Raw genomic sequence first — 20,349 nt, forward strand, 5'->3', positions numbered from 1 at the left:
TAGAAGTAGCAGGAGGAAGTGGAAATGGTTCAGCATACGTTAGCTAAAGTGAAACTCCGCAGAGTGCAGAGGAACTTGCTCAGCCAATAAGCATTCACTCCACATAGTACACACACTTTTCAAACACATGTGGTGTAAATATCTGTGACTTCAGAACAAAGCCAATCTCTATATAAAGTATGTATGCCACATCAAATCACTATTGTCAGGGGTATTTTTGAGTGTTATTGTAGTTCTGCACTAAATAACTACACTGCATATCCATAAAATGTTTTAATGTTTAAAAGTTTGCACACTCCTGGTCTAAATAAGTGAACAAATTTTCAAAATTGTAAAAATCAGCATATTTTTGACATATTTTATTTTAATTGATAGGTATTTACAGTTAACATAGTGAAACACAAAGTGCTGCCACATTGAGCCAGAAGTATGTTTGACTGTATATGTAATGACTCAATTATAATGTGAGGACTGAATTATTAGTATATATATAATAATATTAATAAAATATCAATATCATAAACCTCTATTATTGGGGAAAACACAACAACACATATTGTAAATATCATTACAGTATAATACTTTGCATCTAATAATGATCCCAAAATATGTAAATACTGCATCTAATAATAGTTTTTGGTGTGTATTTTATAATATAAAGTCTGCACACAGAGTGAAACTGCCTCTATTTTGAATAGTCTCTTTCTGATTGAATACAAACAGTTTTACATTGTAAAGGTTTTTATAGCATAGCAATTTGAATGAAAAGTTTCTAGTTTCTAGTTTCTTCTTAGAAATCTGACAATAACAATAAGCATTATCTCAAATATTTATTTAACTATTAACTATAAACTATTTAGCATTTTGTATAATTCAAATTCCACTGCTTTTCAATAAGCTTTTAGACCCCTATACATAGCATTCAGAAAATGTGGAATAAATGGCTTTGTATGAAATGTATGCAGTTGGAAACCGATGAGACAGATTGCTGTTGTATTGAAAGTGAAATGGAAATGTTTTCCTAGTCTTGACTGATACAAAGTTTCATGGTCTCTTTTTATAATGAGCCAATTGTTTTCATATTTCAGTTTCTACTTAGCCTTAGAAACAACAGTATTGCTGTAAGGAAATGAGGTAAATCCAAAACACTGTATTGCTTTCCAAACACATTTTCTAATTCTTGCACAGTTGTGTTTAGAAGTACAGACACTCATCATGGACATGAATATCATGACAGTATTGGGCTTTCAATTATTTCTTTAAAAACTATTCTTTTCCGGGTGCAAAATGTGTGTACAATATACATCCTTAATGTTAAATAACAAGGAGCACACATCAAGGGTGCTTGTGAAATAGATAAAGCAGGCTAATACAACAGCTTTTGGAATGGCCTTACCAAAGTCCCAACCACAACCATATAACGTGTGTGTGTGTGAGAACTGTGGAACCAGGAAAACAAACTTCATTGAGTTCTACTAGAAGTCTGCCAGAAGCTTGACGATGGTCAGGGTGCAATATGGTCAAGAACATTTTAAAATATTAAGTCTGTTGTATTTCTTCACCCTGTGTATATACTTTTTGCCCTGTGTCGATGTCAGAAAACACACAAATTCTTGTTTCCTTTTTCTCTTAAAGATGTTAGCATAAAAAAGAACAGTTCCAAATAAATCACTGAAACCCAATATCATCATGACACCCTTGTTTATGATGATTGTATGTAAACTTCAAACCATAGCTATACTGCCAAGCCCCTGGAATTTCCCCTTACTGGTTGAAAACACTCCATAAACCTGCACATGTAGCAATGTGTAGTTATACCCTATTAAAAGCGCAAAGAGGGGCCGCTGGTCAGCCTGGACTACTTCCTTAAATGATCAATGGCTGTCTGGGTCAGTGACAGAGTTATTAAGTGTTTGTGGAAGAGGGCTGGGTTATGGGTCTCCATGCCGCTTTAGAAGTTCCAGAAGAGATTCTGTGCTTTGGTGGCGTTTCACTCTCAGCACATGCCTCTGTGTTTCTAAGTAAGCACTTTAATGCTGAATGTCACACCCTAACAGTGAATACGTGTGTATTGCTCAACTTTAGAGTACACATATTCAGTCCAGTTGAAAGAATATTTGCTTACCCAGTACACATACAGCATTGATATTGTGTAAAGCTATTTATCTGGGCAGAAAGCTCTAATATAACAATACATTCAAACGTTAGCTTAATCACTTTCAGCACTCTTCTGCTGGTATTCCAGTATTTCCAGTTCCCATACAACAGCTAGTTTGTCTAATAAGTTCTTTATTACAGTAAATCAGGTGAGAGCTACTGGTGAAACTGAACTCATCCATATGGTGACTGAATTTGACAGAAAATCACCAACCAAACCTGTGTTCTTCTGATTAATAACTCAACAACTGTTCTGTCTTTAAGTTTATTCTAGTTTATTCCATATATAGAGTTGCGGGAATAATTGTTGGTGTTACATGACAGTGCAGTTGCTGAAAGTGCAGTGAATCCATATAATAAACAATATAATAAATTCGGTATGATTCTGTGTTGTGTAAACCATATACGCATTTCAACCTATATAAACCTATATAAATGTATATTCAAGTAAAAATGATTAGTAAAAGGTATGCACCACACAATGGCACATTTATTTTACACCATATTATAGAACAGAAAATATCAGGATTATAAAATGAAAAAATATATTAATGCAATGTATATTTCCCAATATACATATTGTAACTTTTTTGAACAATCTGCCCCACAAAATAAATAAATAACTAAACATTTTAAATGTACCCTATTTAAGTAGGACATGGGCTTATATCCTTGCTTACTTTGGGGGTTGAAGGTTACTTTTAATCATAATGCTCCAAGGCAGTCAGCAGGATGGTGATATCCCTGACTTGATATCCCGGTGATATATTTTCCCGGAGCTCATATTTTCGTTTAGGGATGACCAGCTAGACCAAAAAGACCAAGCTGGTTAACCAGCATGACCAGCATGACTAAAATGGACAAGCAGCATGACCAGAATCAAATGCAACTTACAATAGCATGACCAGCATCAACAAGCTGGTTGACCAGCATGACCAGCATCACCAAGTTAGTCAACCACTCTCACCCTCAAAGCCCATCCAAAACCAGCTACCAGCAAAAGCTGGTATTGAGCTGGATTTTCCAGCAGATATCACTAAACTGTGCTGGACTCCGGCCCTCACTTCCCCACCCCTGGGTTAGAGTGTGCACAACCCTAGCAACAATCCTGTTGCTCTGCCTCTTCTCCCCTGCAGAGCTTCCACAACAAACATGCTACAGCAAGCTGAGAAACCCTCCTGTGTGTTTATGCAACTGTGCTATACCTGTCAGAGCAGCGCACACACACTTCAGCAGGCTAAATCAGAGGGAATCTCTTTAAACCTCCAGCCTATATATAGTGTTATATTTCTAATCAGGTTCCCCAAAGATGTAACCCATCTTCATCAGTACGTTTAGCAGTGTACTAAATCCTACTTACCCTCAAGTAGAGTATTTCACCTCAGGCTTTGCTGAAAGCCCCCAGATCTTTACACCGAGCTGAACTGTAACTGACTGAAGGAAAACAGACCCTTGTTCACCCTACTCACCTGAACATGTGTCTTTGACATAAACCAGCCCATGTACAGGTCATTGACGCTGTCACGGCAAGCTGTGCAGAAGGGTCCAAAGTGAATGTGTGTCTTTAAAAATCTGTTGAGGACAATAAAGGAGACATCTGATTAAAGTATCTGACTGAGAAGCTCACAAAATCACTACTGAAAGGGGAATCCATCTTTCCTACTGCTTACTTAATGCTGTAATGTACCCCATGCCTGGGGTGCAGAGTAAAACACAGACAAGCTAATAAAACCAGAATCAGCCTGATTATATTAGGCATTTTAATACGCTACGCTCTCTTTCACTCTACTGAAGAGCACAACAACCTGGAACTGAGACCCTTTGTAAACAGATGTCACTTTACTTTATTAAACTAGATTATTAAAAATATTTAAAAATTGACCATTCATATGCTGGTAATAATGCATACACTGGGGCTGTGGGTTAGAAAAAGGTTGGAAATTTGATTGATTCACAAAATACATCAATTAATTATTTTATTTATTAATTAATTAGTCTACTAAGCTTTAAGTAAAGTTGCACATCAATTCTGAAGTCTAGGAATATATAAATAACTTGTAATTTAAGTTAGATTGCACTGGTGTAGTGTTTATTGTTAAATTTTCTGATAAAGAAAACAGAAAAAAAAAAAGTTTGTTTATCAACAATCCGCGAGGTAAAATAGTCCCTGTCTCTCAGTCACCCCGCTGCTGTACCCATAGCAGTCCTAACAGTGGAGGAGCAGTTCACCCATTCCCAATCATCAGGGTTACAAGCAACAGACCAAACTCTCGGCAGTGTTAGAGGTTCTATCAGTCCCGCGGCTACACACACTGCTGAATTTACCTTCACGTAAAGCTGAACGTTGTTTGGTATTCATCCGCCCTACATTCCAATTATCTGCTCCACTTTGAATGGTGCAGAAGATCATGCTCCCTCTGATTGGCTGATCTCAGGCCGTGTCTCAAACCACACAATGCACCCTTCCTACCATCCTACCTAGCAACACTTCTGATGAGTACTGCCGTGTTTGGAAACCCACGGTGGCTGTGTCTAGGGGACTCATGTGCGGTTTGGGACGCCGTGCGATTGACAGCGCGAAATCTCCCGCGTTTCGTTTTAATTTTCATCGGAAGCATCAGGTTGGTCAAAACAAGTATCTTCAAAGCCAATATTTTGTATGAATTGTATAAATAAATAATGTTGTCAGTGTTTTACATGTATAATTATAAGGTTACTGCTTTGTTATGGCAGGTGTTTTTGTCTTGTAGCGTCGTTGCTAGGTTCCATGAGTATGTGGCGGAGTAATACGTGAGGAGCTTCGGTCAGAGTGCGACCATAGTGCAACATTGGCACCTCAGGACCGCATCCCAGCCAATCACACAGCGGGTCGGATCTAGCTGAGTGTGGTATAATATTATATATACTAATAATCATGTAATGATTAAAAAATACTCAGCTCACACTTTCCTGCTTACCTGGCTGTCTTCATTTTCCAGGTTTGCTTTTGCTAGAGATTCAGAAAGTTTTTAATATCCACTGGAGGAGCTCTGATTTGCACAGCAGCGGTCAGACAGGCCACTGTCTGGGAAAATATAAAGATGTGAATCTGGATGCCTTTAAAATTGTAAGACAATCGCTGAGTTGAGCAAAAAACAGTAGGTAATTCAAGAACTGTAAAAAAAAGTATTTAGTCAGTCACCAATTGTGCAAGTTCTCCCACTTAAAAAAATGAGAGAGGCCTGTAATTGACATCATAGACCACAACTATGAGAGACAAAATGAGAAAAACAATTCTGAAAATCACATTGTCTGATTTTTAAAGAATTTATTTGCAAATAATGGTGGACAATAAGTATTTGGTCACCTACAAACAAGCAAGATTTCTGGCTGTCACAGAGCTGTAACTTCTTTAAGAGGCTTCTCTGTCCTCCACTCATTACCTGTATTAATGGCACCTGTTTGAACTCGTTAACAGTATGAAAGACACCTGCCCACAACCTGAAACAGTCACACTCCAAACTCCACTATGGTGTAGACCAAAGAGCTGTCGAAGGACACCAGAAACAAAATTGTAGACCTGCACCAGGCTGGTAAGACTGAATCGGCAGTAGGCAAGCAGCTTGGTGTGAAGAAATCTACTGTGGGAGCAATAATCAGAAAATGGGAGACCTACAAGACCACTGCTAATCTCCCTCGATCAGGGGCTCCACGCAAGATCTCAGCCCGTGGGGTCAAAATGATCACAAGAACGGTGAGCAAAAATCCCAGAACCACACGGGGGGACCTAGTGAATGACCTGCAGAAAGCTGGGACCAACGTTACAAAGGCTACCGTCAGTAACACACTACGCCGCCAGGGACTCAGATCTTGCAGTGCCAGACGTGTTCCCCTGCTTAAGCCAGTACATATCCGGGCGCGTCTGAAGTTTGCTAGAGAGCATTTGGATGTTCCGGAAGAGTATTGGGAGAATGTCTTATGGTCAGATGAAACCAAAGTAGAACTGTTTGGTACAAACACAACTCGTTGTGTTTGGAGGAGAGTGAATGCTGAGTTGCATCCAAAGAACACCATACCAACTGTGAAGCATGGGGGTGGTAACATCATGCTTTGGGGCTGTTTCTCTGCAAAGGGACTAGGACGACTGGTCCGTGTACATGAAAGAATGAATGGGGTCATGTATTGTGAGATTCTGAGTACAAACCTCCTTCCATCAGCAAGGGCATTAAAGATGAAACGTGGCTGGGTCTTTCAGCATGACAATGATCCCAAGCACACTGCCAGGGCAACAAAGGAGTGGCTTCGTAAGAAGCATTTCAAGGTCCTGAAGTGGCCTAGCCAGGCTCCAGATCTCAACCCCATAGAAAACCTTCGGAGGGAGCTGAAAGTCCGTGTTGCCCGCCGACTGCCCCAAAACATCACTGCTCTAGAGGAGATCTGCATGGAGGAATGGGCCAACATACCAGCAACGGTGTGTGCCAACCTTGTGAAGACTTACAGAAAATGTTTGACCTCGGTCATTGCCAACAAAGGATATATAACAAAGTATTGAGATGAACTTTTGTTATTGACCAAATACTTATTTTCCACCATTATTTGCAAATAAATTCTTTAAAAATCAGACAATGTGATGTCTCTCATAAAATTTTGTCTTTCATAGTTGAGGTCTACCTATGATGTCAATTACAGGCCTCTCTCATCTTTTTAAGTGGGAGAACTTGCACAATTGGTGACTGACTAAATACTTTTTTTATCCCCACTATACATGGTTGATCCAGACAGGCTCGGCTTAACCCAGCATCCTTTAAGATCCACAGAAGACGAACATTCAGGCTTTTTTCTTCCCTGGCACCGAAGTGGTGGAACAGACTTCCCCTGGGTGTCCGAACAGCAGAGTCGCTCGCAGAAAACGCAGACTGAAGCCCCAATACTGTCAATACTGACTTTTGTATTTAGTAGTGTTTAAGCTTAGAGGTATCGTATCTTTTGGATCCTAGCCAATACAAACTAGCCAAGGGTATTTTCTGAGTAAACAGTGATTAAGATCTGCATAAGAGCATCTGCTAAATGCCTTGAAAGTAAATTATAATGAATAAACTTAAAGACGAGCCCCTTGAGAAAGTGAATTAACCAAGGACCCCATGTAAATTGAACCCAGTCTGAATACGGTTCCCCCCTTTTCTAATATTAAAGATCTGCTGTTGGATGCTGTTTGGCCGCTGAGCCACAGACCAGTATTTCCCAGAACATTCTAAAACCACTGACAACATTAAAATCCCGGTGTGTTTGGTTGGTGTGTTCTGGCCTTTACAGGTGTCTCTCTCTCACTCACTCACTCACTCACTCACTCACTCACTCACTCACTCACTCACATTTAGCAGGCAGAAGATTCTCCACGAAGTAGTGCTATTAGCAAGAAATAGCTTTCGATGCTTCGTGCCACCATGTTGACTTCCCTACTTCATCCTTTTGTTGTGAGGAAGTTTGGAGTCTTTAAAATGTGTTGCTGTTTTGTTTGGTCCATTGCATGGACTGCTTTTATAGACCCAAGTACCTGATTACAACTGCTCAGATGCACACATTGGCATACACTGATGTGTAGCAGCTGTTGTACGTATTATATAGTGTATGTATAGTGATATAGCTTTACTTATTTGATAATATGAAGACAATGCAAGACTTACAGCGGTAAGGTGATGCTGGGACAACACACCAGATCAGACCAGTCACTAGCTTTAAACTTCACTGGGGGTTTAGGGGACTGAGTTGGGAAATGTGCGGAGAGTAATACTATGATTTTCCTAACATTTAGATCATGTTAGGAAAATCATAGTCAGAGGGGAATCTTAGTTATCTGTGTGTGTGTGTTTCTAAAAGAACCATTCTTTTTGACTCTAGTATGTGACTCATTGACATCCCTACAAACAAACAAACAGTAAAAAATGACAAATCAATCTGTGGATTTGTCCCAAATTCCAGACGGATGATGTAAGGCTAGCATGAGGAGGTATATGCTAACTCAGTAACAGCAGACAGACACAAAGTCAATATCACTTCATTATTAATGACCTTGGTGCTTCATCTGCAGGAAGTTAGGATCCATTAAATCCTCATCTTACAGCGCATTTCTCCTGACCACAGCTCTCCTCGGTAAGGAACACTGAGAACACACACACGGGACCCACCTCACTGTCTGACATTGACTAGACCCTGACCCACTCCAACTAGAGACAGGATCTCACTCTGTAATGGAGGCTATCCTCTCTGAGGACACAGTGAAGGTTTCACATGTCCACATATTAGCACATCTATCACAAATACATCAATCCCTGCCCAAACATATATTTAGATTTGTGGATTTCCCTGAGGGCTTGAAACCATATCTGAGGCTGAGTGGTGGAAATACTAAAGCTATAGCTTTTACAAGTAATTGGTACACTTTGCTAGTGCTTCCTTGCTCATATCAAATGAGGGCATGGATATCGTCCAAACTTGCATCATTAAAAGCGTTCATCGTTTCATGGGACATGGTACACCTTAGAACTTCACACAGTATTTTGTAGATGTGAAGCATGTTATCAACATGGGCTTAATTCACTCACTCTGTTTGGCAGGGTTGTCCACAAGGGAGTGCTGGTAGTACTCAAAACAGCTTTTGGTGCTTGGTGTCAGTGACACTGCGTTCCTGTTGAACTGTAGCACACAGTGTGTGGAAAGGTCTTTAAATACTGTGATAATTTTGACATTGTCCATGTCTACTGCATAGGTTTGTGTTCTGCTCAAAAACACTTGGCTCAACTTGAGAAGTAATGATGTGGTGCAGAAAAACAAACCCGAGCATTGCAGGTGGGTGACGCTAAAGTAGAACGTGCATACTTTACATTACAAAGACCCATGGCTTGCCCAAGCCTTCATTTGGGGGCCCCCATACCACCACCTCAGCACCAGACACTTCATCATTTCATAGGGAGAAAGATATTATGCAATACGCTGAAGCACCCGGACCTTTATCGACTACCCAAGCGACACAGATCTGCATTTGCTCAACACTGTCAGTAGCCAACAGCAGAAATTAACCTAGTGTGCCAACTATATGGCAACTGTATAGTGTAACACCATTTTTATGAAGTTATTTAAGTTATTTTTAAAATATGTTGATATGTTGACATGTTGTTTAAAATATATGAATATTTTTTTATCACATCTTGGTACTCTTGGGGGCCCCTGATAGCGTTGGGGACCTAATCGGCCGTGTAATTTGAGTATGCATTGTGCGGTCTCTGCAAAGATCTCAACTACTAAACGTATCGACACATCACACTTTGGATGGAAGTGGAATCACCACTATTGAAAGTCAACGGAAATAGATTTTGATCCAAGTAATGTAGTCTATTGGTCTATCCATCAAGACTTTAACTCAATATAAAGAACAACTACCTAAGTACGATTAACCCATTTAAACTGCCTATGACCTGTCGGCGGACGGAAAGTGTTATTACAAACTTCTATTACCATAGAATAGCTCCACCAGTTTGTACAGAAGTCCCTGTAGTTACTGAGTAATACACCTTAGTGTGTAATAAGCCTTGGAGTGTTAAGGGGTTAGGTATAAGAATCATCAATTAAAATATTAAAAAAGATGGAGATGTGTCGGTTGCTCACAGTGTTTGTTTAAGCTCTATTTCAGCCCAGCTTTGTTACCTGAGCTCACACACCAGGAGTATACTTGTGCTATGTGCAATACTCTTATTTATACCTAGTGCATTAATTATGGTTTCAGCAGGACATGTAAGCTCAGTATCTGCTGGCTCAGTGTTGTCCAGAACTGATGAAGGAAGTGGTCATGTGCAATATGCCATAAGAAGAGAACTGTGATGCTACCTCATCCCTGAATATTGAGAAGCAACTGTTAACTTTACTAGTCACAGAAGAGAAATAAGTTGTCAGCACAGTTAGTGCTGATTCATAATCTGGCACGGCTGTGGTGCAACAGCAGCAGCAGCGGCAGCAGAGACCTGGATGCTTTCCCCTCAGAGGTTTTAAGGAAACGTTCCACATAAAATATAGAACAGGATATTAAAACGTCTCAAGATGACCCATTCTGAAATGCCCCACGAGTTTCTGTTTGCAATAACAGAGGCTCATATATAACCATGTCCCCTTAATGATTCTCCAATACTTCATGTTTTAATATATGTAAAGGGACAGTATAGTGCCCTCATAAAATGCAACAGCATAATCCAGTATTTTAACCATGCCGCTCTAGCAGTTATACAGATTCATACTCTGTAATTACACATTCAGTCTTTTGACTCTTACTCCCAGTCCACATTGAGGTCATCATCATCCATGACAGAGGAGCTGAAGAATGAAAAGCCAGAGAGAAGGCCTGTGGGGCCTGCTGAGCCTAACTCAAAACACTTCCTCTTTTTTGGGTTCGCTAACTGCTTTCCTAATCCCTGAGCTGCGCCACAATCCTCGGTCTTTGTGCCGGCTATGCATGGCCTGCTAGTTTTTGCACCACTCTCTGTGGTGGAGTTCATTAAGGTCTGTGGGTTGGTGTTTTTCTGTTCCCTTCTTTCTTCCACAGTTACCACAGCTGTGTCTGAATGTCTGTTTTCCACTGTGCTGGAAGCCTTTTCCATTACACTGTCCTCGGAAACTGGTGAGGCTTTTGGCCTTTGTCCTGTAGCTGTGGAGGAAATTTCTTGGCTCTTCTCCTCAGAGGAAACGAAAGAGAACCTGGAAAGTTTGGCCAGGGTGGAGGAAGCAACTTTAGGTGTTGTTGGGTGACTCTGCCCTTGGAGAGGCATGGGGGGCTGGTCGGAAGCAGATTTAAACGCTCCTGAAGTCAAACCGGACAGTTTCTGTAGGAGCTGCTGACGTTTGTGCTCCATATTTTTACTTCCTCCACTCTCCCTATGTAACGCCTCAGACGGAAGCTCCCTGACCTTGGCTTCAACTCTCTGACGGAGCTTCTTGCTTGCACTGCTGCCATCTGCTGGCCGCTCAAAGAACAGATAATTTTCACTCTCTTCCCTCTGCTCTGTGGGTTGTTCGGCATCTTTGCCACTTTTTCTTCTATCGCCTTTATCCACTGTAGGAAGTGTTTCATTGTTAGCACTGGTACCGTAACCAGTCTGATTTACATGCCCCATTCTTTCTCTAGGTCTGAAGGTAAAGCTGGACAGTTTGTTGCGTAGGTCCTCTCCACTTTCTGCTTTGTCCCTGGATTGTTGCTCTTCCACAGGGACACCAAGTGAAGGAGCTTTTCTTTTGGAAAGCTGCTTTTCGCCTGCCACAGGCGTGCTGTGGGAGGGAAACCTGTCTGGAGAAAACATCTGCTCCAAATCATCACCAGTGTCTGTCCTCCCACCCTCAGCGGTCTTCTCTTCTCTCAGCAGGGGTTCCCTACCCATCCCTCTCAATCGTTTGGCCCGTAGCTTTTTGGAGCTTTTCTCCACTACAGAACTGGGTCTTTCAGCCCCCTCCATATCCCTGCCTGACTCAGCCGCCGCCTCCACGGCCCCACCAGCCTCCTTCTCCCACGCAGAACCCTTGCCATGCGCAGAACTGCTGTTGCTAGGCAACACGGCTGGGCTCTGTGGTTTCGCAGCGTTCTGTGTGGAGGTAGTGATGGGAGACACTGAGGGGAAAGTGCTGCTTGCCTCGTCTGGACTGCTTAAACCATGGAACCAGTCAAGTCCTGGGTCAGGTGCAGGGGTCAGCTCACGGCCCGTGCTCTCCATACGCATATTACTGTGCTGCTCCACTCCAGATGAGTTGTGTGTTCTGTTTCACAGTTAAAAATAAATAAATAAGACGACATCATGTTTAAAAATAGAGCCACCACCAGGGGCGTCTTCTTGTACTGAAATGAATAATTCTTATATATCTTTCCATGTAATATATCTCTAATGTACTACTGCTGTGTTCTCAGTTCCCAGAATTTCACTGTATCTACTGCCTTGCACTGTCCAGTGTAGCACTGTATACTGCCTTAATGACTGCCTAGTGCCCTGCATATAGCAGGTGTACACTGTTGCATGCTGCACTTTATATGAGTGCATGAGCAAAAACAGTTAGGAAGCTTATCATTATACAGTTTTGATACACAAAGTATTATCTATATGTTTATTTTAATACCTCTCAGTCACTGATACAAGTCTAAGGTGGGGTTTACCTCGAGAGCCGCTTTAGCTCTTTGTCAAGGATGTGGGTCAAACCCAGGCCCTCCAGCACAATCTGACACTGTGTTCTATACTGCTCTCTTGGGTTGTCCGGGAAGGAGGTGTGCAGTGTGTTCACATTACCTAGTAGTGCTCCCCCCTGTGGTAAAGATACAAAAAAGATTTCTGCTTAAAAAGACTAGGAAAATTAATTTCCATAATAAAGTAAAACTAAAAGAAGACATACCTGCATGGAGCACTCCATAACAGATACCACCACAACAGCATCTTCCACTGTGACCGTCTCTCTGAACATCAGCCTGGCATGAGCTAGGAAGAGGAACGACAACAACAAAAGTTATAAGGGTGGCCTTCCAGCCCTCATGGAAAAGTACTGTATTTGTGCTCTTGAGAAAACGCTGCAGACTAAGAACATCAGGCTGTTTATTAGAGATATTGTACATACAACAAGGTGCAAGAGGTGGCAGAGGATTTAGACATTGAAAAAGAGAAAGTGAGAGATGGACAGACCTTCTGCGAGGCGCCCAAGGCTCTCCAGCATGCGTATAGTTGTGCGTGCAGCATTGCGGCTGTCACTCTTTCTCTGCAGCTGGTAGTAGCGGGCCAGGATAGAGTTAGCCTCCTGAGTTATTTGGGGCCGCAGCCGCTTTATCAAGCAGAAATAGGCTCTCATCTTCTCCATACTCCATAATGATGAAGACTGACTTGGAGCACCTGAAATTAAACAAAAAGGGAGAGACAGGACATTTCACTTTCCTATCTATTCAAAACTACTTTCCTATCTATTTAAAACTACTAAAAAATTACACTGTGCATTTCATTTTGATTGTTTTATTTAAGTAATAAGCATGAAATTGTGGCATCCCTTATATCAGATTTCTTTTTGCTCACATTACAAAGATGCATGGGGTTTGTTAGAGAGCTCGCACTATGGTTGTGTCTGGTTGTGTCTGGTTGTGTCTGCCATCCAGGTACTTTGCAGGTAGTATTCTGGTGTCATGCAAACTTATAATCATATTAATAGTAGTAATCTAAACAACACAGTCACATGATTGCATCCAAGAAAAAAAAGAAAGAAAAAACATTGTACATCTAATGTTTTGTACACACTGCGCATTCAACATTTCAAAAGGTACTGAGAGGGAGTTTGTCCCCCTTTGCTGCAGTAACAGCCTATACTCCTCTGGGAACATTTTACATTAAATGATGGAACACATGAGTTAACCATGAGAGCATTAGAGGTGCAAGATACTGTCAGATGATTAGTTCTGAATCAATAATATTGGACAATTTAACAGACACTTGCAATTGATCGTGAAACACCATACACCGTTTTAGGAAGTCCTGTTCTATTAGCAATGCTTTCTCTGCATATTTTACAAGCTGTGTGTGTGCGTGCAATGGATATTATTTAATGTAGCTGAATTCACTAACATGAAGAGGGTTACTTTTGGACATACAGTGTATGCCCATATATTGGTCATTGCACACTGACCCTACCCAATAATTTTTATATTTTAACTTTGAACAAACCCTTGTTCTGCAGGATAAAGGAAGAGATGATTTTGTCCCACTCAGGGTTCTTGGTGTCTAGCAGGACCAGAACCAGGTCAAAGCGGCTGAGAAGAGGGCTCGCCACAGCTACATTCACAGAGACGGACACATTGGGGTCATACGGGCCCTTTGGGTTGGTAGCTGCCAGAATGGTGGTCCTTGTATCCAGTTTACACACCATTCTGCATGCAAGACACACGTGTAGTCAATCAGTCCTAGCCACATAACACTTTTCCTTCATAAATAAATAATTTGGGAGGGCAATTTCACAAGGCACTGACAGAAATCAAAAATAATAAGTTATGAAGTGGCTTGAACCAGGACTATTAAAAAGGGAGCTCCAGGTTCAACTAATTAGTAAAGTCGCTCACTTCATATATTTTAGTTATTACATGTCGATTCAGACAGGTTTGAAATCTAGATCTTGTCAGTGAAAGTGCCTCTCCGGGTCAAAAACATTGCTAACCCAGCCTTGGCCACACTAATGGTCTGCTGTTCCATGGCCTCATGGATGCTGGTGCGGTCATGTTCTTTAATGCTGTTGAACTCATCGATGCAGCACAGGCCTCCATCAGAGAGTACCAATGCTCCTGCCTCCAGGTGCCACTCTCCAGAGTCCTTCACAGCTGCTACAGTCAGACCTATTGATCACAAACAAACAGAGAAAACGGTACAACATTCAACAATAATCAAACTTAAAAAAAAACTTAAAGTGCACAAGCTCAAATTTTGGTTGTTGGTTTAACAGCCTTCACTAGATTGACCAACACACAGTACAACGGGAAAGCCTAATGAGCTCAGTGCAGACCTGACTAGGATGGTTGTAGATTTATGTCAGGAAAGTCTTTTGGGGTCATTGCAGAGCCAAGGTCATTCAATTCAAATGACTATGTAAGTACAACTCATTGGGTGGTGTAGACTGCCAAGATCTGGAAGAAGACCTAAACTGCTACCCTCAGCTAATGGAAATTCATTTGGGCTGTCAGAAGCAACATAAGAACCACCAAAACACAGGTCTGCCATGAACTGAAAGCAGCTGAAACACCAGTATCACGGTCTACAGTCAAATAAGTTTTACAAAGTCATGGACTGAGAAGCTGTCGTCCATGAAAGAGGCCCTGGCTTCCAAAATTTCACGAAACCGAATTTTTCAGCTTATCACATGGACAAAGAAAAAGCTATCTGGAGGAAAGCTATATAAGAGACTATATAAGATTTAGTTTGACCAGAGGTACAGTAATGCCTGAAAGTATTCATACCCCTGGCAAAGTTTGACTTAAATTTACTTTTATTTAACCAGAAGTTATATTTTTGCCTTGAAACGACACAGGCATCTCCCAGGAGATAACACGATGATGTACAAGAGGCATCATTGTGGGAAAAAGTATTTCTCAGCTTTTATACACATTTGAACAAAAACTGTCCAAAATTATTCATACCCTTTGAAAACTGTCACAGTATATGGGAAAATCCAAAGTTCTATACCATTCCAAATAGTCCAAGCTGTTTTAAAGCATCCTAATTACCCTGATTCATTGGGAACAGCTGTTTTAATCAACTCAACAGGAGAAAAACAGCAGCTCTCTGCAGTTGGTTTGTGGACAGTCATGGCTAAGACAAAGGAGCTCACTAAGGACCTGCGGCTATGCATTGTGGCCGCTCACAAGTCAGGAAAGGGCTATAAAGCCATATCAAAATGTTTTCAAGTTCCAGTGGCTACAGTGCAAAGTATTATTAAAAAATACAAGAAGTTCCGCACTGTGGAAAATCTCAGAAGATGTGGTCGGAAGCCAAAAGTGACACCTGTGCTGGCCAGAATAGTCTAAACCTCTGTTGCTACACACAGCAGTATTACTGACTGACCAACACTACCCTACTAGATCTATCATACACTGGCAGTCTATAATTTGTATATATAATCATTTTATAATAATTTCTAATAATAAATAATATACACACCTACTGTCCAACCACCTACTATAGTGGGAGTTTTCTTCTCCACATGTTTTCCAACACCTTCCAAACACCTTCTCACTCCTCAGTCCACTCCATCACTTGGTAAACAGTGTAAAGTCTTGCATTAACCTGTGGGCAAATCATTGTTTGTGCTTTTCCACCAACACAGAAGAGACAAATCCTTAAACCACATCCAAAACAGCTGCTAAACAACAGCGTATAATATACATACAAGATATATACATCTGAACAAATCTTTTTGACTGCCTATGTACCACTACAGGATTCCTACTGATATCTAGCAGCATATGTGGACAATAAATATACTTTACTGTAGGACTAGTGTTTATATATATATATATACACACACACACACACACACACACACACACACACACACACATATACATGCATACACATATGTATCATGTTTTATATATCAGCTGATCATCTGTGTAGTTCTATAATTTCAGACTGTAGTTCATCTGTTTCTCTCTTGTTAGTGTCCTTTCACTCTGTTCTTCAGTGCTCAGGACCCCACAGGACCACCACAGAGCAGGTAGTATTGGGATGGTGGGTCATTCTGGCGGGACACTGACATGATGGTGGCATGCTGGTACGAGTGGATCAGGCACAGCAGTGCTGCTGGAGTTTTTAAACACTGTGTCCAGTCACTGTCCACTCCATCAGACACCTCTACCTAGTGCTCACAGGACACCATTAGTGGACTATTCTCAGTCCAGCAGTGACAATGAGGTGCTTTAAAAACTCACACAGCACTTACACAGTGTCTAATCCACTGGTACCAGCACACACTAACACACCACCATCATGTCAGTGTCACTGCAGTGCTGAGAATGACCCACCACCCAAATACTAGCCACCTGCTCTGTGGTGGTCCTGTGGAGTCCTGGCCATTGAAGGACAGGGTGAAAGGAGGCTAACAGAGAATGTAGAGGAACAGATGGACTATGGCCTGTAATTACAGAACTACAAAGCCATGATTAAGTAGCTGTAAAACACTAATGTAAAGCCGTTTGTGGTGTTTCCATCACTTACAGCGAGCACGTGAGAAGCACAGAGTGACCAACCCTGTCTGAAAACACAGCTGAAGCTGAAGCGAGGGTCAGCCGTTAGCTAGCCTCTCAGTAACACAGCTACCACAGAGAAGAAAGACAGCTAGCTACATAAAAAACGCCTCTAAATCAAACGAAAGTTCGTTTTTCGCGCACATTTCCGAACAGTATACTGGCTTTTAGGACTCGTGCAACATTACCAACTACGCGTATCTGACAACAGGTCTGTTTGGGTAGACATGCTTTAGATTTGGCGCTGGATTCCTGCACTTTCTGCTCTGCGGGGGGACACGGCCAGAACAAGGGGAAGCGCAGTCCCACTGTGAAGATGTCTGTCACATATGAAATATAATAACACGAGAACACGCGTAGACGTGTGGGTCCAACATTTCTGTGTAGGCTTAGTGTTGTTGTGGACGTTCAAACGACAGAGCCCAGTAGCTGGATCTACCTCCGCACTAGCTCTCGTGGTAGGTCCCAGTGTAGTGCGTACGGTTGGCGCTGGCAGGGAGGAGCGAGATTCTCGCGAGATCGACGTCACTGTGTCTCATTTTTCGGTACGGAGCCCCTGAAGTACCAAAGTAGTAATATTAACAATTAGAGGCTTAAAACTTAGCCTCGATTTAATAAATAGTTCTCTCAGTTTAACTAAAGTTTACCTCTGAACGGAGGGTACAATGTATTCGCAATATGTAACCAAGTTTTAATTCAGAAACGAAATAAATAAATAATTATCAGCTATTATTTTAGTTTTAAATTCCCTTTAGAGTTTATGTTAACAGCGACATTTTATTTTACAATGAGAATAAAATAGTCTAACTTAATTCCCTACGCAGATATACGCTGGATGTACTAACTTAGGGTCTTACGGGCCCTAGTGCAAAATAAATAAAGGACCCCCAATAAGAGAATAACCTCCAGTAAGTAGATGTCAAGTAGTGATGACAGAGTTCTATTAGCTTGGGCTTTGGACCTCTACAAGTTTGACTACCCTACAAGTTACACCACTAAACAGTGGTTGGTGTGGCGCAACAGATAACACCACTACCTGCTACTGAGCTACCACACCTTGTGGGGGATAGGGGTTCGATTCCCAGGCTGGGTAACTCTGCTGTGCTACACCTATAGGAGTCCTTGGGCAAGACTCCTAACACTACGTTGGCCCACCACTGTAATACAACTAACCTTGTAAATCACTCTGGATAAGTGTGTCTGCTAAATGCTATAAATGTAATGTAACTCTAAGAAAAAAGTAGACTACCTTAAACACATCCTTAAAAACTCTGATCAGCCCATCTTTCAGTGTACATTGGTGACCCTTATAACTCCGGCAACTTTCCAACTAGTCCCAAAAAGTTCAGAAGCTGTCTGGAAAGGACATGAATAAGAATTCAGATTAAAATCCAGGTTTCAGTGATGATGGTTCCTGGCAGAACTGCATGAATTCATTTGCCCTCAAATGACCTTTTCCCCCAAAACCTGCTGTGTATATGTGGATCTGTGCAGAGGCTGTATCTCAAACAGTACATACTTCTGAACTGCCCCCCCCCCCCCCCCCCCCATCACCACCACCCTCCAGCTGGTAAAGGTCACTATTTAATTTTTTCATTCTTTCCATGCCAGCTAAATCAGAGCTTTCTCCCTCCCTCTGAGCCGTGCAGGAACCTTCTAGTAGTGGAAAATGAAAGCCACCCTTCATTCATCTACGGATGTTCGCCTGAAGAATCAACAGGACACACTCGGTTTTAAATGTCACCATAATTATTTATTCTTTGAGCATACATACAGTATAATATAAATATAAAATATGCATTTTTATTTTAAAATTGGTGAGACATCATTGTATCTGTGTTGTTGACAACCATACAAACAGTTTTAAGTCTACCAAAAGTGGTTATGCAGCTGTAACAAACTCTCATTACGGTGCCATTCTAAAAGAAGAGACATAGAGAAGACGATTACTCTATACTGTATTTAACAAAGAATAAATAGCAGCAAATGCACCACTCTGTAGAAACGGCATGAAATGCAACGTCAAACATACCTATTAGCACTGTACAAAAAAACAAGAGACCCATTCACAGTGGAGAAAAAAAATAGAACAGATGGAATGATGAAAAGATGAGGATCTTTTTTTTGTCTGTTTTTTCTTTTGCTTTTTTTTGGTTTGGCTGACATGCTCTTGAGTTGCTAAAAGTCAGAAGGTGAAGTACTGGGCGAACCACTCTTGGCGTTGAGGATCTGGGGAGGCTACGGGTGACTCTTCTGTCTCAGGAGGGCTGTGGAAAGTGAGAAAGAGAGAGAGAGAGAGAGAGAGAGAGAGAGAGAGAGAGAACAGGAGGAGTGCAGTGGTTATACTGCAAACTGCAGTTTATATTCGCTGGCCTTTTCAGCTTTTATACACTTCATGTATTCTCATCCATCACTGTGACAAACAATACTGAAAGCATTCTGTCATATTTCTCTGCCTCATCCAAAGTTCTGATAAACAGGCCGTGCTTTCGAGTCCATTTCACTCCGCTGCCCCTCCGCAGGAGTCTGTGGCAAACAAATTTTCAGTTAAAGAATTTGGTTCAGCCCCTCAATGTTGTGAACTGAGTCCGCTCCATCTGTTTCTCCGAGAGGCTCTCGCTCTAAAAAAGATCAAACTTTCTGCTGGCACAATAACTTCAGTCTGATTGAATTACAAAGAAAATAGAACAGTTTGACCTTGTGTGTGTGTGGATTTAAGACCTGAACTATGTTGGCCTCTCTTGCGTTCCTCTTATGTAATCCCTTTATGTTGCCCATAAAAGAAAACTCAATTTTTCTTCAAGGTGAAAAACGCGGTGTGAGTTTGCTACACCGTCTGCTTTCGGCCCCAGAATTGTTTAGCCTTGGGTTCACATTTATAGAAACGTAATTACGTCCCTGCTTAAACATGAATGCTCATAAATGGTCTCAGGCAAGAATGAGGCACAGGACTTCTACGAGACACAAAACCCTACGTCTTATGCACAGAACATGGTTCTATAACAGAACTGTACAATTAAAGATTGTAGAATTGACGATAGTGGTTCTTCCATAGGCAAAACCCCTGTTTGAAGCTTTAACAGACTATGGAGTGTTTGTGCATTGCTCTACAGTGCAGTGAGACCTGCGCAAATATGACCATTATGGTCATCAGAAGAAATTTTGTAAACGAGTTGTTTTAATAAAATGTTTTGGCTGTAATGAGCAAAAACATGTTTGAAGAAAAAAGGGTGCGCAATTTAATGAAAAGAACATCTCTCCAACTATTAAGAATGAAGGTGGGTTGACCCAGCCAGTTGTGCAGGGAACATTTCACTGGTAGAGGAAAGAATGAATTCAGTAAATTCAGGAAAGTACCATTAAATTCCAAAAACTATAAAATATGGAAGTAAACAATAAATATTACTTACTTAAAAATTATTGTC

At 41.3% G+C, this 20,349-nt stretch overlaps 2 protein-coding genes across 6 annotated transcripts in view; both read right to left on the minus strand.

Annotated features, from left to right (window-relative positions):
• Positions 1-10,353: 10,353 nt before the first annotated feature.
• Positions 10,354-17,463, minus strand: mcm9 (minichromosome maintenance 9 homologous recombination repair factor). The gene is made up of 8 exons (XM_072675497.1): positions 17,406-17,463; positions 17,113-17,244; positions 14,347-14,521; positions 13,860-14,062; positions 12,837-13,040; positions 12,553-12,635; positions 12,320-12,465; positions 10,354-11,928 (listed from the first exon to the last, which is right to left on the minus strand). The coding sequence occupies exons 1-8, from the start codon at positions 17,461-17,463 to the stop codon at positions 10,452-10,454; spliced, it is 2,478 nt and encodes an 825-aa protein (XP_072531598.1). The 3' UTR covers positions 10,354-10,451.
• Positions 17,464-18,655: 1,192 nt separating this feature from the next.
• fam184ab (family with sequence similarity 184 member Ab) overlaps positions 18,656-20,349 on the minus strand; it is a 146,117-nt gene continuing 144,423 nt past the window's right edge. For 4 of the 5 annotated variants that reach the window (XM_072686274.1, XM_072686310.1, XM_072686293.1 and 1 more), the window contains exon 19: positions 18,656-19,191. In XM_072686274.1, coding sequence (XP_072542375.1) covers positions 19,110-19,191 — 82 coding nt within the window. In that variant the 3' untranslated portion in view covers positions 18,656-19,109. The remainder of the gene's footprint in view (positions 19,192-20,349) is intronic. The other variant, XM_072686283.1, reaches the window with a different exon arrangement.

This window comes from Salminus brasiliensis, chromosome 1 (assembly GCF_030463535.1).
Source record: "Salminus brasiliensis chromosome 1, fSalBra1.hap2, whole genome shotgun sequence".
Classification (NCBI taxonomy): Eukaryota; Metazoa; Chordata; class Actinopteri; order Characiformes; family Bryconidae; genus Salminus; species Salminus brasiliensis.

Excerpts from the sequence above, each read along its gene's own strand:
- mcm9 (XM_072675497.1), bottom strand. The coding sequence starts at position 17,463 with ATGAGACACAGTGACGTCGATCTCGCGAGAATCTCGCTCCTCCCTGCC. Across the intron at positions 14,063-14,346 it reads ATTAGTGTGGCCAAGGCTGG|AATGGTGTGTAAACTGGATA; the intron begins GTTAGCAATGTT and ends TCTTGCATGCAG. Across the intron at positions 13,041-13,859 it reads CTTTATCCTGCAGAACAAGG|GTGCTCCAAGTCAGTCTTCA; the intron begins GTTTGTTCAAAG and ends GTTTAATTTCAG.